Source organism: Cyanistes caeruleus, chromosome 9 (assembly GCF_971803275.1).
Source record: "Cyanistes caeruleus chromosome 9, bCyaCae1.hap1.1, whole genome shotgun sequence".
Lineage (NCBI taxonomy): Eukaryota > Metazoa > Chordata > Aves > Passeriformes > Paridae > Cyanistes > Cyanistes caeruleus.
Window position 1 is genome coordinate 5,964,628 of NC_141709.1, and position 27,589 is coordinate 5,992,216.

At 44.2% G+C, this 27,589-nt stretch overlaps 1 protein-coding gene and 2 long non-coding RNA genes across 10 annotated transcripts in view; 2 read left to right on the forward strand and 1 right to left on the reverse strand.

Annotated features, from left to right (window-relative positions):
* Window positions 1-4,053: 4,053 nt before the first annotated feature.
* TSEN15 (tRNA splicing endonuclease subunit 15) overlaps window positions 4,054-27,589 on the forward strand; it is an 89,004-nt gene continuing 65,468 nt past the window's right edge. For 6 of the 8 annotated variants that reach the window (XR_015274049.1, XR_015274051.1, XR_015274050.1 and 3 more), the window contains exons 1-3: window positions 4,054-4,348; window positions 4,972-5,053; window positions 6,410-6,545. Coding sequence is in view for 5 of the 8 variants with exons in the window: in XM_086842720.1 (XP_086698846.1) it covers window positions 4,184-4,348; window positions 4,972-5,053; window positions 6,410-6,545 (383 nt within the window). In the remaining 3 variants the exon portion in view is untranslated. Of the gene's footprint in view, window positions 4,349-4,971; window positions 5,054-6,409; window positions 6,546-15,177; window positions 15,268-15,898; window positions 16,342-27,589 lie in introns of those variants that run through there. The other 2 variants (XM_023931623.2, XM_023931625.2) reach the window with 2 other exon arrangements.
* On the reverse strand, window positions 4,758-23,638 carry LOC111932544 (uncharacterized). Its single transcript, XR_015274061.1, has 5 exons — window positions 23,253-23,638; window positions 20,446-20,803; window positions 16,778-19,456; window positions 13,470-13,568; window positions 4,758-6,288 (listed from the first exon to the last, which is right to left on the reverse strand). It is a non-coding gene; the product is annotated as an uncharacterized LOC111932544 (long non-coding RNA).
* On the forward strand, window positions 11,799-13,462 carry LOC147651466 (uncharacterized). The gene is made up of 2 exons (XR_015274066.1): window positions 11,799-12,644; window positions 12,680-13,462. It is a non-coding gene; the product is annotated as an uncharacterized LOC147651466 (long non-coding RNA).

Here is a 27,589-nt window from a genome sequence, read left to right on the forward strand (position 1 = left end):
GGGGCAGCCATAGCCTCTCTGGACAACCTGTTCCAGGGCCTCACCACCTACACAGGGAAGAAATTTTTCCTAATATCTAATATAAATGTACTCTCTGTCAGTTTAAGGGTGTTCCCCTTGTCCTATCACTATCTGCCCATTTAAAAAGCCACTCTCACACTTTACTATAAGCCCATGTTATGTACTAGAAGGTGCTCAAATGTCTCCTTGGAATATTCTCTCCTGGCAGAACAACCCCAGCTTTCTCAGCACTTCTTTGAAGACAGGAAATACAGGGAAGATTTTCCCTGTACTTCATTGACTTAACCCACCACAGAAATGTTCCTGTGAATAGACCTATGGCAATTTAACATAAAAATACATAAACATATTCCAGCAATTAAAAATATTGATTGAATAATTATTATCTTAAAGGGAGCACAGTAATTATAGTTATCTTAGAAGTTAATAGGATTTGGGCATGATAGACCCTTTTCAAGATGAAATCTCTAAATAACTCTAAGGGCCCCATCACAGCATAGTTGGGTTTTACTGTAGGTGGGAAGTTTCTCCAATGTGGACAGACAGCCTTTGAGTAGGTGCTACCATTGGCTGTGTGCTTGCAACACTTAAAAAGGAAGAAACCTGTAGCAAGCAAACAATTGTTTAGTTATCCATAATCTCATTGTAAATTGCTTGCATCCAGGTAGTATATATATAAATATAAATATACACACATATATATAGAGTTAATGTTTGCTCTTCTTTGCTTATATATTTGCTTATATATTTATCGTGCACACCAAATTATATTGTCTCAGTTTCGTGATCAGATGATGATGCCTTGAGAAGGATGACCTAGAACAGAGGCTAGACAGAGCTAAGAATAGGTATTTATTGAAAGGTCTTAAAGGATACACCTTGAGCAGTACAAGACCCTGGCCAGGGCTACACCCAAGATGAACCTAAAAATGATCACAAAATGAATGACTGGTCACGAGGTTTCACATTTTTATAAGTTTTGGTCCATCTGTGTATCAGTGTTAATTGTCCAATCACTGCTTCAGGTTATGAAGTCCCATCCTTCTTGTTTTCCCTCTTCAGTCCACTGTTGTTCATGCTTTTGGGCCTGAAAATTGTAAAGATTGTCCTTGGTATCAAGCTAGAAAAGGGATTGTTTTGTCTGCCTACTCTGTGGAAAGAGCTCACTAACACTTAATATGAAGCTCAAAACTACACACCTAGGCAGCACAGAATATGAAAAATATATGAAAGCTAAAACTTAAGGCATCAACGACTTCCCAAAAAGGATCATCCTAAGAAACTTCAATAAAGACTCTCCAGGGGTCATAGAATCATCTGCAGTAAAATTTGAGAAACTCTCTCAATTTGTACTCATCTTCCTGAACAATTAGTCCAAGTGTGTTCCTCCTGTTTGCCCTTCACAACGCCTTTATAATTGTCCTTTTAGAATGATACATTAATGAGGCTTTTCTTTCATGGTTAGTTTGCCACATGTTGCTTTTATGCTTGGATTCATTAATCAAATAGAAGGAGCAGCTTTGCAGCCTGTGTGAGGTGATTAGAGTTTCACAGGAGCCAGCACAATCTATATGCGCAGAATTCCACTGCTGCCCATGGGACTGCTCACATTTGGAGGGTGGGGACTAATGCCACCAAAATATATTTGATGTGGAGGCCTGGAAACTGGCGATTTCCATCTGTTGGACACTCAAGCTGGGTCACAGTCCCGATTTTAGGATATCTCAGCAGAAATAAGCCCTCCTTTGTCTGCCTTTGCCAGAACTCTGAGTGTGCTTTTACCCTGTGCAGCCCTTGATGCCCTTGGTGAAATCTATACTACCTTCAGCTCTTTTCAGACTCCTCTCTTCTTTTTATTCTGTGAGCAGCATCAGAGCCATAATGATTTGCTGGGGGCAGATGAAAAGACTCCAGCAACATCCCAAAGCCTCCAAAGGGAAAATTCGCTCTCCAAAGGGATGTTCCCTCACTCACACAACTCCTTGTGCTGGCTGTGTGCTGTGGAACTCAAAAGAGGGAGAGCAGCAGAAGCCTGAAACATGAGATGTTCTTCCTTGCAGAAAAGGAAGGAGTCAGCTTCATCTCTCACTCCCAGTCAAACACAGCGTGGGACAAAGTTTGGAGAGCTCAAGTAAACAGTTACCCGACAATTAGTATCGTTCCAACACCTGCAAATGTGCATGACTTTATGTCCATATACAAAGAAATCTGTACTCATTCTGAGTTCATTATTGGTGGCCAAAATTATATCCTGTGGGGTTTTTTAAAACCCAGACTCCATCCTGCTGTGACAAGACAATGAGCCACTCTGTGGTGAAATACTTTAGCTTTGAGGAAGAAACGGCTTTTTGCAAATATAAGTCCCACAGAAATCAATTTAAGCCATTTGTTTTGAGAGGAATGACAGATTTCTCTTTACAAAAAAGCTGTGGGTCTGCTGATAGATGAAACTAGCACTGAGAGATAAAAGAAACAATAGGAAGGATTCCACTGATTGATGAATGGAAAAAAGATATTTGCCTTTACAAACAAACTAGGTTTGCTGATAATTGAAACTGGATATTGAAAGATGAAAGAGATAATGGGGAAACACCATGATTCCATAAGAATTAAAAATTAAGAGGGAGGGTTATGCATTAGAGGAGAATCTTAGGTATCAGGTATTCCAGGAAGTCTGTGCCTCGCAAGTTCCTCAGCCAGTGGGGAAAGAGAGAGGGACATGCGGCCAGGAAATTAGGATAAAAAGGAGGCTGCATCCTCCAAAATTTGAGAGACCCCTGGGATATGCCCCATGGCCTCTCCTTTTATTCAAATAAAGTAAAAGGGCTCCTCTGTCTCCTTTTTGGACATAAACCTCTGGTGTTTGTGGATTAATTTTTCCAGCAGTTTCAGCCTCCTTTACTCCAAACAAAGAGATTCCAGTTATGACAACTGTCTCTGACAGTGGCATAATCCCTCGGTTTGGCAGGTGACAAATTCTCTCTGAGGCAGATTTATTTTCAATTAGATTGTTTCCCACACTGAGGAAAAGAGAGGCTCCATCCTGCTCATGTAAGTTGACTCATCTATAGGTTGATGTGGATCCATCTCCTTTCACTTGCTTTTTCACCTCTAACTCAAATCCATCCAATTATTTTCCCAGCAGCTGAGTGAACCACTGTCGCCAACTCTTCCATGAAAATCTTGGAGACTGGATTTTTTTATCCCATCTAGCTATCTATTCTGTGTCCAGGGAATTTGGAGTGCTGGCTAACACAATCCTTTTTAAGCAGCCAGAATGGCTGCTCATTTTACCACAGAATTCCTTGAATTAGATGAATTGATTAGATGACTTCCTGCGCTACAAACCACATACAAATTTATGCATTACATACATATAGACCAATTTTCATTGATGCTTTATTATAGAATAGTCAGTGTTTGAAATTTATTGGAAGAGTCACTGAGACAGATGGAGCTGATAAGCCAGACCTGGGACACTTGGCATTAGACAAAGCATATTCCCATTGGAAGTCAGAGATATTACTAGTAAAGCAGTCGTTTTAATGGCAATACCTTGAAGGCATGTCCCTTACACAGTCCCCTTATGCAGTCTATAAAAGCTCTGGACACTGCAGATTGATAATGCATTCCTTGCTTTGGAGCATTTAGAAGAAGACACTGTGAAAGGAATACATGTGTGGGTACATACATATATATATATGTGCGTGTGTGTGTGTATCTCTGTATCTCTGTGTGTCTTTGTGTGTCTCTGTGCATGTCTGTGTCTCTGGGCATGTCTGTCTCTGTGTGTGTGTGTGTGTCTGTGTGTCTGTGTGTCTTTGTGTCTGTTGGTGTGTGTGTGTGTGTGTGTCTGTGTGTCTGTGTGTCTGTCTGTGTCTGTGTCTGTGTCTGTGTCTGTGTCTGTGTCTGTGTCTGTGTCTGTGTGTGTGTCTCTCTGTCTCTGTGTCTGTCTCTGTGTCTCTGTCTCTGCGTGTGTCTGTGTGTGCGTGCCTGTGTCTCATTTAAAGGGTTTAAAGAGGAGCCTTTGGCGGTGGTGGGGGGGCAGGGAGGTAGGAACGCAGCGCAGGCGGAACGGTCGGGGTGGTGCAGCAGTTTCCGGGGGAGCGGTAGGGTGCGGCGCCGCCCGGAGTGAAGCCGCGTTGCACACAGGCAGGAGAGGATGGAGCCCGTGGCTGGCCCGGGCTGGAGTGGCATTTGCCCGGCTACGGGGGGTGAGGGGGGCACCGATTCGGGTCAGGACTACTCCGCGGCCGGGAGAGCCCTGGGGGCACAGGGCAGCTGGTCGGGGGCGGCTGGCTGCAACTGGATCACGATTCACCCCACGGTAGGCCGGGACGGGGGTCCCTTGCTCTCTCGGGGTCTCGCTTTCCCACCCCGACCCCTCAGGATTCCGCCCTAGCGGCTCTCGACGTGCACGTGGGGGGTCCCCCCAGGAGGGTTCTGCGGGGAGATGCCAATATAATCTATTATATTGGCTGTATCGAGGGGGACTTCGGCCTGTAGGGTAGTTGGGGGATGCCACTGCCAGCAGGGGTGGAGGTTATAAATCGTGGAATCTCAGCTGGGAATCGTAGATGCCTTAAACTTCGATTTCATCTTAATTTTACCACACCGAAAATATGGAGGTGTTCTATTTGGCCATCGTCTTATGTTGATGTGTTGTAGCAAAAATAGGTAAAATTATTTACTCCCAAAATAGGTAAAATTCCACAAAGCTAATGCTGTTCCAGAAATAGTTGTGATTCCTCTTGTGTTTATTTTGCTTGCTTTTCTTACGAAAAAAAAAGAAAAAAGGAGCTTTTGAGATACTGTTAGGAAACAAGTCTACTTTTTGATTGCCTTAAAACTGGTTTGAAACTCCAGTGGCTCCGCTGGCTATAGAGATGTTGTGTGCATTCTTAGTTTAACTTGTGCCTTCCTTTGTCAATGTTCCTCTTTGTGTCTCAGTTCACAGAAATGATGTCACTTGATGTATCTGATAGCACTCAAGTCTATGCTGCATTTTTGGTGTACCTGGACCTCTTAGAAGGTAAATCGGGGAAGTGACTGTATCCCAACAAATGTCTTTGCCCTTAGGAGCTGTTAAATTAATTGTTTGCACAATTAAAAGAATTGTGCAATTCTTTTATTTGTAAGGAAAGACAGGACCTTTCCTGACAAAGTTCTTGGTGCCCATTTTGAGACTTTTTGTGCTGAAAGTTTCTATTCTCCGCCTTCCTGGAGCCTGTGCAAAGATGAGGGTCCAAGTCATCCAGAAGTTCCAGGGCAAAGGCAGTCAGCATGGAAAAAAAAGTGAAAGAGGATTAGGGGAAAGGAGTGTAGGAAGGTGAAGTGACAAGTTCAGTGGTTGAGCTTGTAATAGTTCTCACTTGTAGATTTATGTGAAGTTACTCAGTCATAGTGTTTCACAAAAGTCACCATTTAGCAAATGGCTACTGTGTGCTGGCCTGTTTTCTGGAAAGGCCAATGATTCCTGTAGCAAAGACGATCATTTGTAAGTGTGGTAGCAGTAATTTATAACCATTGTAGTAATATCATGTAACAATATAGTAATTTATAATAAATTGTAGGTGTTGTGCTTAGGGCCATGGCTTGGTGGAGGAGCTGGCAGTGTCAAATCAGTGGTGGGACTCCATGATCTTGGAGGACTTTTCTCACCCAAATGGTCCTGTGAAATACAGTGTAGTCTTCTGGTGTCTGCTCAGAATGGAGCAGAGTTATGTGATACATAAACTTCTGCCTGGCTTCTTCCAAGTTGGCTGTATTGAAAAGGGACTGTGAGTAGGCAGCCAGCCAGCCTAAGAAAAATTTTTCAGTTTTGCTTGGAGCCTGGTGCTTCTCAAGGTCAGGGAAGGGAGGGATTTTACAGTCCAGAAATTGCTGCATCTGTTGCTGTTACACCTCTGAAGAAAATGTCTTAACAGTCTTTAAAAGAAGATTTCTGTAGTTCTGCAGCAAAAGCTTCATCCTTATCCCTTGTAGCAGGAGATTAGAACTGTGTGTGATTGCTAACCATGCTTTTAGCACCCTGCTGCTTCACAATTCACGGTACTGATGAAGTCCAAATTTGAGTTATAGTGCTTCAGATGACAAAAGCTGCATGGTTTTACCTTATTTTTGCCTTTTGTAGAATAGTTTTGTCAGCCAGATTGCTGTTCACCATCCATCAGTGCAACTCGAGCCAGCAGGCTGGTCCTGCTCCATGGATTTCTTTAGGCAGGATTGCTTCTCAGGAGGGGAATTTGGCAGATGAGTGGAGTTTTCCTGTGAAAAGAGGGAGGGAAACAAAACCTTAGATATTAACTTAGATACTGCATTTATTATTTGAGTGATTAAAACTTGAGTTTTGTGTTCTGCCCTTCTCATCTCCAATGGACATTTCTAGGGAGGAACTGGCATGAGGTGCAGCCTGTGGGAGTGGAAGAGCTGCAGCTGGTGTGTTTGCATGCCCGTGCCAAGGAGCAGGAGGCGCTCCAGGTGATGGTGCCAGTGCCTGCACACATCCTGATCAGCCATGAGAGGTGAGAGCATGCTCAGTGCTTGTCTTGGGTTTCCACTGACAGAAAATGGAGCACAGATACATTTTACAGGCTGGTGATGGCTTGGTTAAGAGGGGAAGGAGGAGGAAATACAGGAATATCAGAGGAAAACAACCTCTCAGCCTGTAAGCAGCGTTATTTTGGGTTCTGCAGACACACAGGCAGCTTGGAATGTTAAGGAAACCTCAGCTTTGCATCAGTCTCTGCCTCTCCCTGTCTGGAAGTCGTTACTGGCGGTCAAGCAGAACCTGATGCCCACTGATAAACCCTTCCTGTTGTCTGGAGTTGCATACACAGCTTATGTTTTGAACATTCTTGTGCTGATTTTGTACTCTGGGAAATACACAACGCTTCCCGAGTTGCTGGACTTGAAAGGACCTAAGTGGAAAGAAATCTTCTTGGGGCTGCCCAAGAAGCAGCTTTTTTTTATTGTCAAATTTGTGGATAAGCCTTGTATGGTTTACTATGCTTTTGTTTTCAAATTATAATTTGGCTACTTTGAATAGGAAACTCCTCTTACTTTACATCTAGAGTCTCACGTGCCTCTGATTTTTGGCTTAATTTCCTCACACATGCAAGAGCAATTCTTCAAGCAGAAGACAGCACAGCCATTGATTTGTTATATTAAAGATACAGCCTAGAAAATTTCCACTTCAGTAGTTTTACAGTCTATTTTAACTGGCCCCTAGAGCAGCCTCAGATACAATTTACTCTGATAAAGGCTGCCTTCTCTGACTGGTGTTTGCTATATGACTCTGAAGACCTGAACTATTTCAGCAGCATCATATGATTGTACATTTTTCAGTTTCTTCTGTTTCCACTCCTGCTAGGAGCTGGCTCAGGGCTGGCTTGGCAAATCTTACTGTTTTTTGCCGCTTCCTCTTGCTCTGTGGGCAGCAGCCTGACACAGTGGTAGGTAGCTAATTAATTGCACTTACTAGATGTGTGTGTGCACTGTAGGATGTTTTTGCTTTTTATTTTGGGTTTTAGAAGTGACAGATCAATGTCTTGCTAACAGACTTTTATCATAATTTTGCTGTTTGTTGGGTGAGGGGGAAGAAAATTATTTACTAGATATTGATGGGGTTTAGTACTATTTTTGTGCTGAAAAAAGTATTGTATTTGCTATTGGTCAATCATTCCTGGGGGCTTGGTGTTGCAGAGAAATATGATGTGATCTCCATAGCAGAGGAAAGCTGCTGAGAGGCAGCACCTTGCAAGGTGAAATGCTGAGTGTCATCCAGCCTGTCTATAAGTAGGATGTGTGTGTGTGTGTGTGTGTGTGTGTGTGTGAATGAAAGGGACATGCTGCAACTCTCAGCTCAGAGAAGATTTTAGGTGGAAATAGAAGGCAGCCAGTGAGGATGTGGGATCTTTGAGGAATTCCACCTACGTGCTCAGCTGTTGTGCTTGGTTAATATAGTGTGTTTCCACCTGGGCTGAAAACTTGGATTCCTGGCATTGGGTAAAGGCTAGGAGTATGTTCTGATTGACTTGTAATGACAGATATTCCACTGCATGCATGTCCTATCTTTTACTGTGTCATTGGATCTTTTCACAAGGAGCCTCTGCACTTGTTTGTTCTGTGGTGATGCTGTTTGCTCTGCCTCTGGCACCGGAGTGTCTAGAATCCGGTACTGGTAGGATGTGTGGTGGAGAGGCAAAGAGTGAATGCATCACATTGATTAAAAGTACAGTTTATGACTAAGGTTTGCTGCAGAGCAACAACATAGGGTGTATTGTCACTAAAATTAGCTGAATCCCAGGCTGCAGTGCCAGGTATGTCCATAAAAGCCTGTATGTGTTCAATATCCATGGATGTTGTCAGGCAGGGAGGTTGTATTTGTGTACAACACTTACATTTGTGGTGTTGAACGTGCATGTGCATTTTGGTCAAAGCAGTGCTTTGGGTTTTGCGTTACTTACTAAAAGCAGGGGAGGAGGTATAAGTACAAGTGAATGCAGCTCGCTTAGTGTTGAAAATAAGCCCTTGGAAGGATTTGGGATGGTGAAAATGTTCTGTCTCTATTCTGGGCTTGGAATTGTGCTAATTGTGAAAGAATTAACAGTAACAGCAGCATTTATGGGCAGCACTTCCTTGTTTAACTGGTAAGATCTTGGTAGGGTTTGGCAGTGACACCTTGAAATCAGACTTCCATCTTCATTCTGCTCTGTGTTTTTCTTATTGGTAGAAGAAAGAAAATGATTCACTAGAAAATAGTGGATTTTAATACTACATATGTGCTAAAAAAGATCTCACATTTTGCAAATATTAGTCACTATTGTGGGCTTGGTCTTCCAGAGAAATATAGCAGTGGTTCTCTACTTCAAATCCATGTCAGCCAAGCTCTTCCTTCTCAGGTGTCTCATGAAGTTCTCTACTTGGTTGCTACTGAGAAGTGTGTCCTTAAAAGGCCATAGGAATGTTGCTGTGGAAATTACCAGCAGGACATCTAGTCAAATGACAAATATGAGTGCCTCAATGTTTTTTAGCCTATTACAAAATTTCATCATATCCAGTTTGAGCATGACAGTTAACTGCGGAGGGCAAAAGCTGTTCTCCTTCATAAGCTCACTGTCTGCTTCTGCAGAGCTGGGTGGAAGCTACTTATCCAGCTGTGGCAGGGTAGGGCTGCAGAGGAATCCACCAAATTACAGAATTATGGGCTCTGGAGCAAAGAGTAAATGATCTTACACAGTCTTGAGAAGTGGCTTTGTGCTCTGTATGTTCTTCAGATGAAGACTACTGAGTCTTCTGTGAGCAAAGCCCTGGGGAATACAATGCAATTTCTGTCTTGGCTTGCTCTGACCCACACACAGCTGGCTGAGTCTTGGGGAGCCTCTGAATTCAGCAGGGACTCATGTTTGCTGGAGGAGTTTGTAGGTGCATAGGCTGAGGTACAGTTGCTGCTCACTAGAACACCTTAATGCATGCCAAGTACCTCATTTTCACTACATTCCAGAACTGTGGCTCCCCAGAGTGGAGGAAGAAGTCAAATCCTGGGAGTACTGCTTCAGAGCTGGCAGAAATGACTTGCATAAACTAAGCTCAGCAAGTTGGGAGAGCTCACAGTTGAATTTTTAGATAGCCTAGAAAGCCTTATCCTTCAAGGACCAGGGCATTAGGTCCGAGATCTAATAGAACTGGGCACTGTCTGTCTCAGACAAATAATTCTGTGTAAGCAAAACACTGTAGATAAGCAGTCAGATTAAATGACATGTCACTGCTCTGTTTGTATTTCATGTACAAGTGTTGTAAATGAAGGATGAAGTTGCCTGAGGTTATGGAGACCTTACAAGTTTGGGAAGGCTTATTCTGTTAAAATGCTAACTTACTTTAGAAAAAAGCAATACATAAATGTTTTGTTTTGAAGCTGATAAGCATCCTGAGAAGGAAATCTGAGGACTGGTAATTTACTGTCTTCAAAGTCTGTAGACTGTGAAATAATTCTCACTATAAACTGAAAAATCTTGTTATTTTAAAACACTGGAAGTCTGACATGCATCTTGCATCCTTGTCACAGTTTTGTTAGTAATCCTTGCTATAAGCGTAATTTATTCATGCAGTAAATCACACACTGAAAATGTAATTAGTGGCTCCTAAATGCAAGCTCTTTATTAGTATTTTTAATTTTTTTTTTTTTAAATTTAATATTTTAAATGAGATTGCAGTTCCCACAGCAGAATTGATTATGCAGTACTGTGGTTGAACATCCAGTAGTAAGTGTGTCCTGTAGAACTTTGCAGAATTTTGATATCTCCCTTTTGTGTGGTTTGTCTTGTTTTCTTCTTGAACTTCCATGGAAAAAGATCTTTATATTCCTCTTGACCAGTGTGGCATGTGATGTTTTATTTGCATTTATTTTTTCCTTTCCATTACAAAAAGTGAGTTTCTTCTAGGGTTCCCTGTTCATGTGTTTTGGAAAAAAATCCCAAGGAAAAGTGGTATGCATTTATACCTTCTCCCAGCCCCGTGTGCTCCTTCCCACACATTTCAAGGCATTGGGTTAATGCTGCTGCTTGCCCTGGAGCAGGGTCTAGAGCAGCATTCCTGATGGCAAGCTGTGCTAAAGTTTGCAGTGCTGGCTAAATCCAAGGAATTGTGCTCTCTGGGAGGTTCCTGTGCCTTGGTCCTGACCTAGTCTGGGACTATGGCATGCTCCAATGCCTGGGGTAATGATCTCTGCAGTGGCACAGAGACCAACTTGTGTGCACTCTGCAGCCCTGCCTGGCGAGCAGGGGAGGGAGCTGTTCAGGCTGGCCAAGCCTGCAAGGAATTATTCATCCAAGTATAAAGGGCAGATTGAAAGCCTCTGGCTTTTATGGGATAGAAGGCAGTAGTTCCATTTCAGCTGAGTGGAGCTCTATGAACCTCCGTAAAACTGATCTGAGCTTGCAGAGTGACGCTGCTTCTCAGAGGCATTGCATGGGATGTGTCTCTGAAATGCTCTTTTGTTCATCACAGAACTTGCTGCTTGAATTCTTTATGATTCTGCCCTTGGTTGGTTTTTGCAGAGTCAGTTGAAACCTCAGTGTCACTAGCTGTACATCTGTTTCTTTCTCCCAGAGAAAAGGGCAATGTTATTTTGTTAGGAGCAGATATTGGGAAACACAGCACAGATTTGATGGGTATTGAGGGCGCATAGTGCAAAACTAAGATGGGGGAAGGATGCCACATTCCCCTCTACACTCTGGATGAATTTGTGTGGATTTTCTTGTTTTGCTTTTGGATTTGGTTTTTTTTAAAGCTATTAATTGCCACAGTAATAGAAGACCAGGTCAGTCCACTGCCATCACACTGCATAAGTTTGAATGCAGCAGTAATGACAGATGCAGGATGACATTGCTAGTGCTGTTCCCTTAGCTGCAGTGCTCCTTGCAAATGTTAAATAAGTTAAACCTGCTTCTATGATTAATTCTTTGGTAGAAAAAAGCAATCCCTGCTGACTGTAGATATCTAGGAAGCCTTTTCTAAGCCCTTTTTCTAATGCACAGTGTTTTAGAAATGCCAGCTCTTTGGGCAGCAGTGTTTGAGGTGAAGTCCTTTGCATTTCTTGGAGAATGAAGTGAATGTGAGTTTGCTTCCAGGGTAGATAATGAGGGCTTTGTCCTTTTTGCATTTGGCCTGGTGGGAGCAGATCTGTATTTGAGTGAACATGCAGGCACCATGAGGTTTAAGAACTGGGCTTTCAAATTAACACTGGAAACATTGCACTGCGTGATCTCCAACAAATAAGAATTCTTATAAAAATACTTAGTCTTATTCCACTTATGTGATTTTTATAAAACTTTAGAGTGTTTCTTGTGGTATCTGTATTCCTCTAAGTTCAGTTGTTTTTCTTTCACAATGCTTTTGTTCAAGAGGTACTTTTTTTGTGTGGGACACCTAAAGCTTCTGTGCTGCCTGTTTTAACATTCCCTGGCTTTTCAACCTGCAGAGGGAGAGGAGGCAAAGGAGTAGTGCAACGTATTTTAGCTTAGATTTCTCACTGTGCATGAAGCAGCACATTGGATTGTTCTGTGCACCCTTTTGGGGCTCTAGATGTTTGTTGTTTTTTTACCAGGCAGTCATTGGCATAAATCACAAGGAGGTGGCATGGGTAGCAGTGTCTGTCCCTGATATCTGTTACCAGGCTGAGCCTGTGGGTGAACATGTGCTCAGGTGATGGAGTATCCAGTGACACAGTGCATTCTTCCAGCACAGGCTTTACTTGAAACTGTAGTGAAAATGTGCTGAGCTTTTACTGAGACCCTGCAGAACAGCAGGAACTGCTTCTCAGCTGCACTTTTTCTTGTGTCAAGTCTCTCCATTCTGCTGAAAACTGGCTGTGCAGACAGTGGAGTGTGGATGCTGTTATTCCTGTGGAAAATGAGGACCCAGGGAGAGCCAGGCCATGCCAAAGGTTTGACCCCACAGCTTCTGTGGGGCTCACACTGTTGGAACACAGCTGAGGAACCAAGCCCAAAGTGGTCGTGACCCCCTTGGTGTCAGTGTTCCATCAGTTATCAGTAGTTCCAGAGTGTGTCCTGACACAACTGTGACCCAGAGGGAAAGGCTGCTCAGGGTGCTGGGGAATGTAGGTGGTCAAGGCTGCTCAGGGTGCTGGGGAATGTAGGTGGTCAAGGCTGCTGGCATTTGGCAGACTACTGGATGCACTGAATTCCTCTCTTCCACTAATTTTTGACACTTTCAGAAAAGTTAAATCCACTTTTATTTAAGCAAATTCATATTTTATAGTTGTCATCACCTGTATGGTGTAGCAGATTGTACTGGTTACTAAGGAGCTTATTGGTAGCCATTGACTGGGTAATCTAATTCAGCTGGCTCTGTTGGGGGGGTGTTACCACATGGCCTTCTTGCCTAGGACTTTATTTCCATCATTGTCTGCAGCTGTTTTGTGAGAAGGGTAGCCTTAATAGCTGTTTTCCTTGAAATAAAAGCTTCTTGCCCTGTTTAGGATGTCAGACATGCATTCTTTGTATTTCAGAAGGCCACCAACAGTTTATGCTTGCTTTATTTTTCTATAGACAACATTAGATGCATTAAAAGGATTACAAAAGCTATACCTTTGCTGCAGTATTTCATCTTCCTGCTCCTGGCAGGCAGCAAGCACCGTAAAATCAGAGGTTTCGTGGCTCCTTTGCAATGTCTGCTGGTACAGAGGAATGTTGTGAGCAGGCTTGACACAGGGGCTGCTGGGGATGCCTTCAGGGAAGGAGGTCAAGGGATGATGTCTGACACAGACTTCCTGAATTCCAAAGCTTATCCCACTAAAAGATAGCCTCTCACCACTTTGCAGATGTGCTGCAGGGCACTGTGGCTATTGTGGTATTCGTGAATGAGAATCCTTGTCTTGGGGCTGCCTATGTGGAGGAACAGGGGAAGAGGAAAAAGAAAACATTTACAGTTGTCATTCTTTATCTGTGGACAGCAGAGTTAGCAGATCCTCCTGATGCAGTGGCATGTCTTTGTGCTCCTTACATAAACCCTGGAACTCTTGTCTCCTGAAAAGGAAGAAGAAATGCAAAGAAATGTTACTAATGTGTTGTCAGGACTGGCTGCTTTTGGGATCATGGGGCATCTATGAAGTCCTAGTTGCTAAATAGGGGGAAATAGTCTCAGGTGTTTGTACTTGGCACTATAAGAAGAAATGAGTATTAGGAATGTAGATCTAAGGCCTTATTGTTCCATCCCTCCTCCTAATAGACTATGAGGAAAACCTGTGACAGGTACTAAAGAAAATAGGAGGGAGCTTCTGCCCTGGCTGGCAGGTGAATCCAGGCCTCTGCCTGAGTCTACTCTTAGATACAACGCTGCCCACACTCAACAGAAGTTCTGTTTCTTTGGCTCCCAAGATATCTCTCCTGGGTAGCCGTGCCCTTTAATTTGGCATTTTATCATTAATTCTATATTGCATTCCCAGGAGAAAGAGAGATTAATTTCTGCTGCTTCATGTATAGTTCTTTCCTCATGGGGTCTCTGCCACCGGTCTGGCATTGCCAACTTAGAGCTTTCTCCTGACACTTGGCTGCTGATGGTGTTGAGGCCCTGGCACAGGCCACCCAGTGACGCTGTGGCAGCCCCATCCCTGGAAGTGTCCAAGGCCTGGTTGGACAGGGCTTGGAGGAAACCGGGATAATGTCCCTGCCCATGGATGTAACTGGCTGAGCTTTAAGGTCCCCTCCAATCCAAATAATTTCATGATTCTGCATGAGACAATTGGATTCTTGCTCCCTGCTTGTATCAGGAAGGACGTCCGTAATTTTTTCCCAGGCTCTTGTCCCCTGCCAGGGTTTTGGCAGGACATTGTGGTGCTGGGGGTACCTTTGCACAGGGGCTGGAAGTGACAGGAGCTGGAGGTGCTGAGCACAGAGTAAGTTAACCACCAAGTAAATGTGCAGACAGAGGCACTGCTGAGGTGGCAGTGAGCACAGGAGTAGATGTCCCATTACCTGAAGGAGTCTCTTACAGTGTCTGTCTCTCCTCTGCCAGTGGCCAGCACAGTCTCTCTCATCTTATTTGCTGTGTTAGGAGATGTGCTTATGTGGGAGGGCTAGGATGGGGCTTTTCTCAGCTGTGATATCTCTGTTGTATGAAGTAACTAACTGTTGTGTTGCCTTGCTGTGTATCTCGGCCAGTGGTGCAGGCAGGAGGAAAGGCTCTCCTGAATTTACCAGGCTAGATTATGCACAGCTCAGAACACAGATGGATCCTTATGAAGGTCGGATCCTTAAGAAGGTCATGTGCTTAGCAGCAAGGCTTTCCAGGCTGCTGCTCATTCTCTGCTGGGTTCCATTTGGCTTTTATTAGAGGACCAAAGGGATTCTGAGGGAAGATGGTGATTGAAGCCTGAAAGCTGGTGCCTTTAGAGAGAGCCTTGTTTTCAGCTGCAATGCCCAGCCTCAGAGCTGCCTGTACTCTGCTGGATGAACTCTCCAGGGTGCATGAAGCCAGGACTGGTTTTTCCTGGTGTACAGTTGAACTCCCCCTGGAATGTAACCTGTTCCAGCAATCTCAGAGGAGCCCTCTTGCACCTGACATGAGGGGGAAGGAGGAAGCTCTTTTGTTGGAATATTCTGTGCGAAGTGTTACTGTTCTGTCTCCCATCACCAGACTCCTTCAGAACTTGCTCCTCAGTCAGACCAGGAATCCAGAGATTCCAGGGATCAGTGTTGTCCTGAGCTCTGAACCGAAAAGTAACTGGTATGTTACTCCTAAAATAAGCTAAACAGGAAAAATTGCATAACTTTGTCTTGAGCTTTTAAGGAAGACATTATTTGGGCTGTTCTGAAGAAGAACATTAGTCTTGTGGCTTCTAGTCTAGACAGGGAGGTAGAGAAACCTGGCTTGGGCTCCTGGGCCTTCCACAGTCTGGCAGAGACCTGTGGCACAGGGACTGGAAGACTTACCTCTGCAAATGGAACAAGTCTTAATTATTCAGTTCTCCAACTGAACACCAGGTGTTATTTAATTAGATTTCTTATATAAGTCTTATATAATTATAACGTATATAAGTCTACTGAAAACAGGGCCAGTAGAGATTGCCATGCTAGGATTGTGGTGGATGAGGCACATGCACACAAGTGCACATAAACAAAGCTTAGAAGCATGTGTTGAGCCATTTCCAGCAGAGATGTGTGTAACTGATCCTGTTATTTTCTTTTGTTGCTTGATTACACAGCTTTAGATTTTTATTAGAGCAGATACCGTGCTCACTTTAGCGAAGACAAGTTTGCAGAGTGAAAATAGGCTGAATAAAAATGACACTGTTCTACCTTTGTGCCATTGTAGGTGGTTGTGGACTCCTTTCTAAGTGATTTTTTTCCTCTCCTAGGTTAAGGGAAATACTGAAGAAAGCCTCTCTCCCTGCAGAGGATCCCGACACCCTGGTGTCAGTTACCTTGGCTATAGTTGAGACAGACTCCACAATAGTCTACTATAAAATGACTGATGGCTTTGTAATGCCAGATCCTCCTGATGATACCGAAGATGTGGATAATAAACAGTGGAGGAAGAAAAGAAAGAAACTTTTCAAATGATTGGGACAGAGAAAACAAAACATTTCTTTAACTTCTGTGCTCAAGCCCAAACAAATGTAGGAACTGATCTGAATAAGTGGTATACTAAAGTCTGCCTTGGCATATCAAGGATGCATTCAGGGAGAACAGAGGCTTGTGCAACTGCACTGTGATGAAATGCCATTTGAGGTATGAAGTTGGTCATGCTTTGGCATAGATCAGTCCTGGCTAATAAATACACTTGGGAAGTGCTTACAAAGCGTGTGTTCCCTCTCTGTCTGGTCAGGTATATAACAGAATAAACACATCCTTACCCATACTGTAAATATTGGTTACAGGTAAGTCTGAAGGGCTTGTGGTAGGACTGAAGGTTTTCGTAGTTTACAGCGTGTCTTTGTCTTAGCCCTGTCAGAAGCAGTTATGCTGCCCCCCAGGTTACATTTCTTAATGTTGCTTTCTTCCCTCTGCTTTTGGAGAAAAGGCTCTTCCACAGAAATACCTTATTTTAATTTTTTTCCCTGCAGAGGAAAACTGATTATAGCGGCACCAGAGGCAACTAAAACATCAAAGTATGTCACCATCTATGCAGTAAGAGCACACTAGTTACCTGTTTCAGGTACCAACCAGGTTTCAAAGTCATGGTTACAAAGCCATTGTCATTCCTAGGATTTATTTTATTATATTTTTGGACATACCTTTTGCATATTGAAAGTGATTGCCCAGGAGGTGCTTCAGCTTGGAATTAAGAGGAAAACACCTGATTTTTAGTTTCTTCTACAGGAATTTTCTGCATCTTTTGCATGAATATCTCCAGAGTTCCCTGGGAATCAAATAACAACCCAGAACAGCTTCTTGAACACAGGATTGTCTGTGTGACAGCTGTGTGGCCAAGGATCACACATTCAGAAGGTGAAACACAAGAGGTTTTTTTTCTTGCATGGGTAGAAGAGTGGGAGAGAATCCAAAAAAACAAGCTGGAAATGAAAGACCATTTAAGCTTTGCTATCCGTGGGACTAGAGTGAGTATTTCTATGGCTGTGGAGCTTGATGCTAGTTTGGCCAAATGTGCTGGGAGGCAGAATGATCCCACAGGGAGTCCTGCACATCCTTGGAGGAGGTATGTCACTGTCACGGAGCTCTACAGGACACCTTTATCCCTGTACAGCCAGGGGAGACTCAGCATCTGTGGGTTTCAGTCATGGAAGAAAGAGTTTTTCTTTGCCTTTCTCAGCATTGCTCCCCTCGTGGAGGAAACCCTTATTTTACTTTGGTCTGATGCTGTCCTGCCTTGAAGGGGTCCCTCTATGCTGACTCCTGCCATGTTGTGTGTGAACTTGATGTTGATATTTCCTGGGATCCATGGCTTATTCCATAAAGTAAGTGTTACACCTGGCTAGGCTACCTGCCACCAGGTAAATTGTCCTTTTTACAAGCTGGGAAGTACTTTATCCCTGCAGGAAAAGAGCTGGTTTGTGTGAAAGAGGCTGTAACAGATGTGGCATGTGGCAGATTTGGTATTTAAGTGACACATGCTTAACCCTCAAAGCAAATTCCTTTGCATTTGCTTCAGTTTCTGGGAAATACTGCCAGTTTGCAGTTTGCTGCATGACTGGTGCTTGGATTTACCCTTCATTTTATCATTTCTGTGCACAGAAAGAGGAGCATAACTTGAGCCTCCTTTTCTGTACACTGAAAACTGCTGACCCAGACTTCATAGGTCAAGTTGGAGAAACTGTCTGAAAGCTTTGATTTCTGTTTCATGTCACACTGAGAAATGATTATATGGGCCTTTTTCCAGCCTCCTTAGATTGTGGTGATTCTTTATTCCTGAGGAAAAAAACACACAGAACAACAAATAATACCACAGCACTGTTTGTCCCATAGGTATTACAGTGTAAACACAGGGATGTTAAGTAAATTTGGAGCCAGCTGTGCTGCTCCTTTACATTCCACTGAAGTATTTCTGTCAAGTCAACAACACACAGACTGGAGCTTCTGGTCTTCCAGGCACTGAATTAAAGATGGGAAGAGACTTCCCGTAGAAGTGTATCAGTTCACAGCAGTAGCACATTAACATTCCTGAATCCATAGCATCCTGGTGGTGTGCCCAAAGTGTTCAAGCATAACTCTGTTTTAAGTGTTTGTGAGACATCCATGGAAGTGTGAGCCATGGCACTGCTGCCAATCCTGCACATACTTCAACCCAGAAGATTTTGCAGGTTCCATACAGCCATCTTTTAGAGTTTTTTTAGGTCTTACTGGCAAAGTGCAATTTGATATGTTTTACTGAATGCCCTGACCAACAGAAGGTGTTTTAAAATCTAGGGAGTTCCATTTTGCAGTAGATTATTGTTCCAAGCCTTTCCTCTCTGCAGAGGGATGTTTGCATTGATGCTTCCCCACTGAGTCAAAAATGACAGAAAAGCAAAGGGCTGTTTTGGCCTGGCTTTGACAGCAAGACTCTTGCATAAGGGAGCCTTTGATTATGCAGACCGTGTCTCCTTGAGGCTGCTGGCACTATCATCCACCTCTCCTGGAGGCAGCCTCACTGTTTGCAGCACACACAGAACATTTCTTGCAAAGAAATGCTGGTGGAGAGGCAGGAGAGCCTTGTCAAGTCCATGAGAAGGAGCTGTGGTTGCCAGCAGTGACCAAGAGAGCTCCCAGAGCCCTTCCTGAGCCTTCACTGAGGACTGGAAGGCGGGGAGGGGGCTCCTGTTGTTTGGGCAACAGCTCCTCCCATGGGAGTCTTCCAGGCCTCCATGGCTGTGTGTGCTCCAGAGCTGCACAAGGATCTCTGGCTCACAGCATGCTTCTCTGCTTCCCAGGCATGCCAGCAGGGCAGAGGCAAAGTAAAGGGACGTTGCTTCCACATCTTAAGCACAATCCCACCCTCTACAAAGTGGCCCTTAGGATCTGTACAAAACACTTAAGTTTCTCATTGGAAGGAAAATGAGGGCTCTTGTAACCTGTCCTTGATCTTGGCACAATTTTCCACAGGATCTCCTGCTGGGACACAGCAGTGTGATGATATCAATAATACTGTTAAAGCTAAGCCATCTTCCTCCTTCTTGTCAGAACAAGCTTTTTTCTTTAAAATGTTTTTTTTTTCCTAATAAAGAATCCATATTAATTTATTAATTGGCTGACTAGTGTTGCAGATCTATAGGAATTAGATCTTCAATAGCTTGTCCAAGTAGTTTTCAGCAGATTTCAGTAGAATCTAAATCCTATCAACTAGCCTGCAAGCCCTGTTCTATGTAAATGGACTATGTGTTAACCTTCTCTAGGCCTCCAGGGACAGGACCTGAGGGAAAGCTGGAGATCAGGAAGAGGTTCTACCCCCAGAGGGTGCTGGGCAGGCACAAGGCAGGCTCCCCAGGGAATAGGCAGGGCCCCAAGGCTGCCAGAGCTCCAGGAGTGTTTCGAGTGTGCTCTCAGGGATGCACAGGGTGAGATTGTTGTGGTGTCCTGAGCCAGGAGTTGGACTGGATGATTGATCCCTATGAGTCCCTTCCCACTCAGGATATTTCATGCTTCTAAAAATAGCTGCAGCTGCACCTCATATTTCAGAGTATCCAGGGAGCTGATGGCTTTTCCATTTCATTCCCTTATTTCTTAGATGCTCACAATGAGACCCCGGATCCCTGTCTGCAGCAGACCTGACTGAATTTATGATGCTCTGACTCCTCTTCAGCTCCATGCTGGGTGTTGTGTTTCCAGCACCTGACAGACAATTCATTGCCTGATGCCTTTGCACGTCCACCTGGCTACTAGTTTCTCCTCATGTATATTGTCCAGCCATCAAGCTCTCAGTGCCAAACTAGAGTGACTCTGCTCATCTTTTTAATTGCTTTTCTCCTTGCCCTCTTTCTCACTGCTTTAGTCATCTCAGCATATTTCTTACTATTGTTCACTGCCCTCTTGACCCACATTTCACACCCTTAGTTACGCTCAAATTTATCTTTCCATGCTATCTGGGAGCGCCTCTTTTTTTCTCAGCTTCTTGTCTTCTGCTGGAGTGCCTGAATGGTCTATGAAGAGCCATCTATGCCTTTCTGTGCTCCAATCCAGGTACCAGCTCATCCTCTCTATTTTACCAGACTAATCCCGTTTACCACTAAAAATTCAGGTAAATTCTGAAGTCAAGTCTTATGAGCCCTGTGCCAATGTCCAGCTGACACAGATTCACAAAATATCCTGAGCTGGAAGGGACCCACAGGGATCATCCAGTTCAGTCCATGTCCCTGCACAGACACCCCAACAGTCCCACCCTGTGCATTCCTGAGAGCATTGTCCAAATGCTTCTGGAGCTCTGACAGCCTTGGGGCCATGGCTATTCCCTGGGGAGCCTGTTTGGTGCCCCACCACCCTCTAGGTGAAGAACCTTTTCCTCATACTCATCCCAACCCCCTGACACAGCTCCAGCCATTCCCTGGGTCCTGTCCCTGGCGTCAGGAAGAAGGGATAAAAGGCCCTCTCTTCTGGAGAGCGCTGCCTTCACAGGGCAGGGTGGCTATCACTCCCCTTTCAATCCCAATCCCAAACACCTCCATTCACATCCGGCATGGACGCTCGCTGGATAAATCTGCCGGCAGAGCTGGCTGGAGCTGCTTGTTGCATCTGTGGCAGGGGGCCCTTGGAGACTGCCAAGCCAGTCTTCCTCCTCTGGGAATGCTGGAGCTTTGCAGAACTCCCCTTACACGGATCTCCTGCTTCTCCTAAACAAAGGGAGGGGGAAAAATGCTGTCAGCAGAAACACCTGTGATGGAAATTCTTCCTACCTAAAGGAAATGGTATTACTTAAACCTTCCTGGATATGGACTTTGGACAAGGGAATGTTGTGACAGGACAAGGGGAATGGCTTTAAGCTGACAGAGGGCAGGATTAGATGTGATATTGGGAAGGAATGGTTCCCTGTGAGGGTGCTGAGGCCCTGGCTCAGCAGGTTGCCCAGAAAAGCTGTGGCTTCCCTATCAGTGTCCAAGGCCAGGTTGGATGGGGCTTGGAGAAACCTGGGATAGTGGAAGGTGTCCCTGCCTATGGCAGGGGGTGGCACTGTGTAACGTGCCAGCCGTGGATGGGGAGACAAAACTCACAACTCGTGCTCCAGGTGCTCATGAGATGAAACAGCCTTGTTTATTATTCAGAACTCACTTAAATACTCAATTCAAATTTCCCGGGCTAGACAGCCATTGACTGAGATCTCTCTCCCTGCCCAGCATCCTGGGCAGTGGTGTGCTTTCTTCTCAGCTTGAATGGGTCTGGCGGAGGGTCCCCTGTAACTTATCCAGGGACATGTTCAGACATGAATTAGGCTAGCTAAATTAGATTTGTGTTATGGTCAGATTTACTTTGTCCAGACCAGCTGTACTGTGACAATACTGTGACAATTCACCCTTTTTGGTGAAATTAAAAAATATAAAATGCTCTCTCTTATCCTATCTGAAAGGGCCCTTTGCAGACATGATAACAGGGACAGCATGGGTTTAATTTGAATGAAGTTTTCCAATTAATTTGACAAAACTTAGTTCTCCTTGGCTAGCAACATGCTTTGTGTACTAAACTGAGTTTGCAACACTCACTTCCTGGAGCTGGCAGGTAAGATCACAATCCTTCAAGCTAAAACGCAACAGGTTAACTACTTATAGTTACAAGTTACAACTTAACATTAAAAAAGAACCTGTTCAGAGCTGAGATTATACCTGAACTCTGTAACATTCAACATTTAGAACCATGATAAACCCAATTTAGCAGAAAAACAATTTGTAAACAAAGTTTTTAAGTGAACTGTCTTCCCAAGAGTTTCTGATTTTCATGAGGTAGGTGAATAAGTTGTTCTGGCTACTCTTCTTCAATCTGCTCCATCACCTCTGTTGAGGTTCTGTCAGGAGAGTGTTTGTGTTCCCGGGCAGGATACAGAGCAGGATGGACACATCTGGCAGATACCCATTATGTTCCAGTGTCCATGGAAACACAGGCATATCCCCTTCCCCAGGTAATGAAACTCCATGGGCCTCCCCACTTATTAGTGAGGTCTTTCACCATTACCTTGGGCTTAGGCAACTGTTCATCTCCAGATGATTGTAATGATAGATAGTGATTTAAAATGACTGGGTTCTGGGACTTTTCTGCTACTGTTAAGTGATGTAGTATATAAATAGCCTTAGCTACCTTGCTCTGTGGTATCTCACCAGACATTCCTCCCATTTGTTTTTCAAATACATATTTTAAAGTGCCACGTGCTCTTTCCACAATGGCTTGTCCCATTGCTATTTGAGGAATACCAGTGTGGTGTGCTACACCCCAGAGCTGTAGGAAATGTCTTGTTTTCTGTGAAGTGTATGCAGGGTCATTATCTGTTTTGGTGGTGTGAGGGATACCCACAACAGCAAAGGCTGACCACCAGTGTGCAATGGCATCCTGACCTTTTTCTCCCATGTGTGCTGTAGCCCATATTGCTGATGAAAAGGTATCACTAGATAAGTGTACATATTTTAAACATCCAAATTCAGTTATGTGTATGACATCAGTTTCCCAGATTTGTAAGGTACCCAGTCCACGAGGGTTTACCCCCATCTGTAGTGGTGCAGTGTGGCCCTGGCAGTCAGCACAGGTGCTAGCAATATTACGAGTTTCTGTGTTTGTCAGGTGGAATTGCTGTTGTAGTGTCTGAACACCTTGATGGAAGAAATCATGTGACGTTTTTGTTTGTGCTAGCATGTCTGGCTGTGGTGCTGTCTTTTTTGGTTGATGAGGTTAAAATATCCACTCTACGATGTGTATATGGTCAGGCCAGTGGGTGTTCCACTGCCCTATAATAGCAGTAGGGTGCAGATTTACAATGAGAACAAATACAGTGCAACACACTTATGGGCATATCTGGTGGACTTGTTGGTTTGAGATAGCTTGAACCACTGTTTCAAGAGCAGCTTTTGCTTCTGAGGTTAATTTTCTAGAGGAAGTTAATTCTGGATCACTTTTTAGGAAGTCAAATAAAGGTATTAATTGTGAGTTGGTATCCAGTTTCTCATTTTTGAGGGACCATTGTGATACCCTCTGACTAACAATTCTTGTAGGATGCAATTTAACAATGATAATAAACATTGTAATACAGATTAGAACTCTCGTGCATATATATAAAACAGGTTTTGTTTCAAGTTCGAATACCTGAGAGTTAAAGTAGACAAGTTTGCATTTTTCATCAGGGTTTGTAGTCTGAAGCTCACATGCGTTGGGATAGCGTCTGACAGGAGTAGTGTTGAAGCTGGAGCTGGCGTCAGGTGAAGACTCTGGTTCTCTCTGTGGAGGTCTTGTGGGTTTTTTTCTGCTGTGTATCTGCTTGTGGCTGTGAGTACTCTGGTTGTAGCTGTGGTGAAGCTGGAGCTGCGCTGGGTGCTGTCCCCGGGTCGGAGTCCGTCGCCGGTATGCCTTTTCTTACTTCTGGGGCACTTCCGGTTTTGGATCCAGGCATTTCACATGACGTCACATCTGCCCCCTACCCGCAGTGGCGGCAGGCAGGCGTGGCCAGCGGAGGCGGGATGGTGGGCGCGGCTTCTGGGCTGAGCCAATCAGCTCTGGGCAGGGGCGGTGCGGGCGGTTCCATGGTGCCGAGGGGCGTGGCCAGCCCAATGGCTAAGGGGCGGTCCTGGGGACAACGTGGGACTAAGGCCTGGCTACGGCTGCTGTGGTGTCTGGCTGTGGTGCTGTCCAAGCAGGGCTAGCTAGCTAATCTGCTTGAGCATTGCCCTCTGCAATGAAACCTGGTAAATTTGTATGACTTCTGATGTGTAAGATGTAATAAGGGCAAGTTCTGGCCTGGATGGTGTGCCACAAAGTTTTTAGTAAGTCAAATAGTGGTGCATTGTGAATTCCTCTTAATAGTGCTTGGTGTAATCTTTGTGTAATATCAACAATGTAGGCAGAGTCAGTCACAATATTAAAAGGAATATGGGGAATATTGGAAAGCTATAGCTACAGCACATAGCTCCACCAGCTGAGGTGATCCACTCTCACAACCTTCCAATGTTTGCTGTCCACTTTCCTCCTTGTTACAATGGCTTTCCCCATTTTTCCAGAATTATCAGTAAATACTGTAACACCTTTTAGGGGTGTGCAACTATTTAGTGGCTTTAGAGATAGTGCAGTGGTCCCACTCAACTGCAGTAATCTATGGCTTGGTAGATGGTAAGCAATTTGTCTTGAGAAATTTTGCAAGGCACTTTGTAAAGCTGTGCTGTTGGCAAAGCACCATTCAAAGTGTTCTTTTGGCACAGGTATAGTAAATTTGGAAGGATCTCTTGCATTAATTGTAAACATCTCTGATGGCATTTGATGATTAATTGTGCAATTAACTTGAAGATGATAGGTGCTATCTTTTTAGGTTGGTGAGGTAGGAGAATCTGTCGCCCTGAAAAATAAGCCTTCTGATTTTGTTTTTCACAGTTTTAGACACTTTCCCAGGAAAGTAACTATAAACATAGATGTTTATACATTCCTTCTAAGAAACGTCTTTTGATGGATGTTTCGCATGACCAGTGTGATTGGGAAGGTGGTAACTTAATTATCCAATCCCTGGTCATTGTAAAAAATCTGTAAATACTGGAGTCAGGAAAATAAAGCTCTCTTTTTTATATCACACCACTGAGATGTGTTTGTGTGAATCATTCCATGTCCTCTAGCAACAGAGAATTCACTTGAAAATGTGCAATGGGTTGGGGTACTGAGTATCCCACTGTCCAGTAATACTGGTAGGGTGAAAATCAACAATGAAAATGAATACAGTAATGCACACCTCTGGCCATATCCAGTGGACTTGTCTGTTTGTAATGGCCTACTCTACTGTTTCGTGTGCGGCTTTTGCCTCTGGGGTTAATTTTCCAGGAGAAGTTAGCTCAGGATCACCTTTAACGATATTCAATAAGGATTGACAATTGTTGGGTTGTCAATCCTACATAGGGTCTAACCCAGTTTCTGATACCAAAAATTTTTTGGGTTGCATCATTTAAAGTACAAATTTTGGCTGGGAGTTGAATTGTTTGTAGCTGGATGGTCTGATCCATTACTTTGAGTATTTCCAAGGTGCTGCTGCACCTTTTCCAGTGCTACCTGCAGCCCAAATGTTTTTAATGCTTGTATCAGGCTAGACCGAATCTGTGAAAGGTGTTTTTTGGTTGGGGTTGCTATCAGGATGTTGTCCATGTAGTGATACCAGTACACCTCTGGAAACTGTTCTTTTACTGATGGGAGTGCCTGTACAACGTACCACTGATAAATTATGGGCCTTTTTTTCATGCTCTGTGGCAGAACTTTCCACTGATAGTGCTTGACTGGTACAGTGTTATTAATGGATGGCACTGTAAAAGCAAACTTTGGGGTATCTTCAAGGTGTAATGAGATAGTAAAAAAACCATATTCCAAGTCCACAATCAGAAACGTATCATGGTAGGAGATGGCATACCAGGTTGCAAAGCACCCAGGCTTTCCATAACGGCACTGATTTTCCTTAAGTCATGTAGCAAGACATTTACCAGATGTCTTTTTTATGACAAATACTGGAGTGTTCCATGGGCTCATTGATGGTTCTATGTGCCCTTGAACTAGTTGCTCTTGTACCAGGAATTTAAGGGTATGCAGCTTCTCTTTCACAAGTTGCATCCCTGAGTCTTTTGCTTATGCCACCACCAATGAATGTAATCATGCTTGGAGTTATGGGTCTCCCACTGATGGCAATCCTAGGAGCTGAGGAATCCCTGTCCCAAAACATGGATCTTGCTGCAAAACTCTTAGGTTTTCTAGTTCCTGTTTGTGGTGGGTTTAGCGCTGTCTAAAATCACCAGTGCACTTACTCAATTCTTGCTGTGAGATATGAATTAGGAGAAAGACAAAACAGGCTTAAAGCTTAAAATATATGAAGAAAACTTTATTAACAGAACTAAAAGATTAATAAAACTCAGAATAAAACCTTCAGAACCCTTTTCCTCCCCCTGCCTGACTTCTTTTCTTTCCCAACTGACAATGTAGAGACAAAACCTGGCATTTTAAATCAATTACCAACTATACAATAGTCTTTCATCAGTTCCTGTAGGGAGAGGAGCTTTCTCTTGCCATGCCACGGAGACTTCTCCACAAGAAACAGTTCTCTCATGGCTTTTCATTTCCACAAATAGCAGCTGCCTGGGAAAAGATCTGCAATTGTGAAACTCCTCCCATTTTCACAGCACTCCTACACCTATGTGTATGGGCCATGTCAACTTATAGGGTAGTATTTTTCAGGATGAGCTGTTCAAAAGCAAAGGTTCTCTTCTTCTATCTCTGCAATCATCTTTATCTGGGAACAGAGGTCTTCTTCTTTCCCTGAAGGCAAAGGGTCTTTATCACTCTCTCTGTTCAAGCCTCTCATGGGATCACAGCTACTTCAACATCTATTTCGCTTCATCATGGATACCTCTGCTCGGATCTACAGTTTCAACACTTCTTCCCCCCGTACTTACTCATGAATTAAAAGGGATATTGTAGTGTATCATAGTTCATCTCCATGGCCTTACCAAAGGAACTTTCTGCCTCAATACTAAGGCATCTCCTTCACCTTCCATCTGGGGCTTGACTGTTTCTTTACTGACCAACACGTCTTCATGTTGTCTTTCTATGTGTCATCACTCTGTCCTTTTTTAACCTGGAGAGAGGGACATGGTCTGCAGGTCTCATCTGTGTAGTGAAAGGGTTAAATATTGCCGGGCCTGTGGATGGTCAAGTGGTCTCTGCCAGGGACTATTTACGGAGGATTTTCGGTGGCTGCACTGGGGAAGGACAGCTAGGATCTCAGCAACCAGGCTAACACTCAAAGGCAACACGGTCGATAGCTTCCCCTCCCCCTGCCCGGCAGTTTCTGGTGAAACTCAGCCGCAGCAGAATTTCAGCCGAGCCAGGGACCGGCCTGGCCCGGCGGTGCCACTGCAAAGGGCTCGGTGAGCTCCCCGGGAAGGGCTCGGCCCCCTGGGAAGGGGCCCTAGCAGAAGAGGACCAGAACAGGACCCGGCAGACTTCCCGGGAGGGCCAGCACCGCAGCAGAGCCCCAGCCCAGCGCTGCCTGCCCCCAGGCCGAGCAGGGACCGGCCCCCGTTACCTGTTCAAGGCCGAAAGCTAAGAGAGCTTTCCCGGCCTTGTCTGTTTTTAAAATGTGGATCTCACAGAGGTGGATCCAACTTCTAAATGGTTTAATCAATTGTCAACTCTCAGAACTAACCAGCTATTGTTTTTTTTCCAAGCACAGAGGAAGCTCCCAGCAGCTTCTCTCGCAAAAATAATTTCAGTGGGTGGTTTCTTCCTTCTTACTAAATATCAATTAAAGTGAAACCAGCACACTGCTCCTCTGCACTGTGTCACCAGGTGGACTCAAATACCATATACTGGACTGCCGTATATATCAACTTAGTGAGCTGCTGTCGTGGTTTTAAACCAGTAACTCAAAAAAAACTACTTATTTCTTGTTGTGAGATATGGATTAA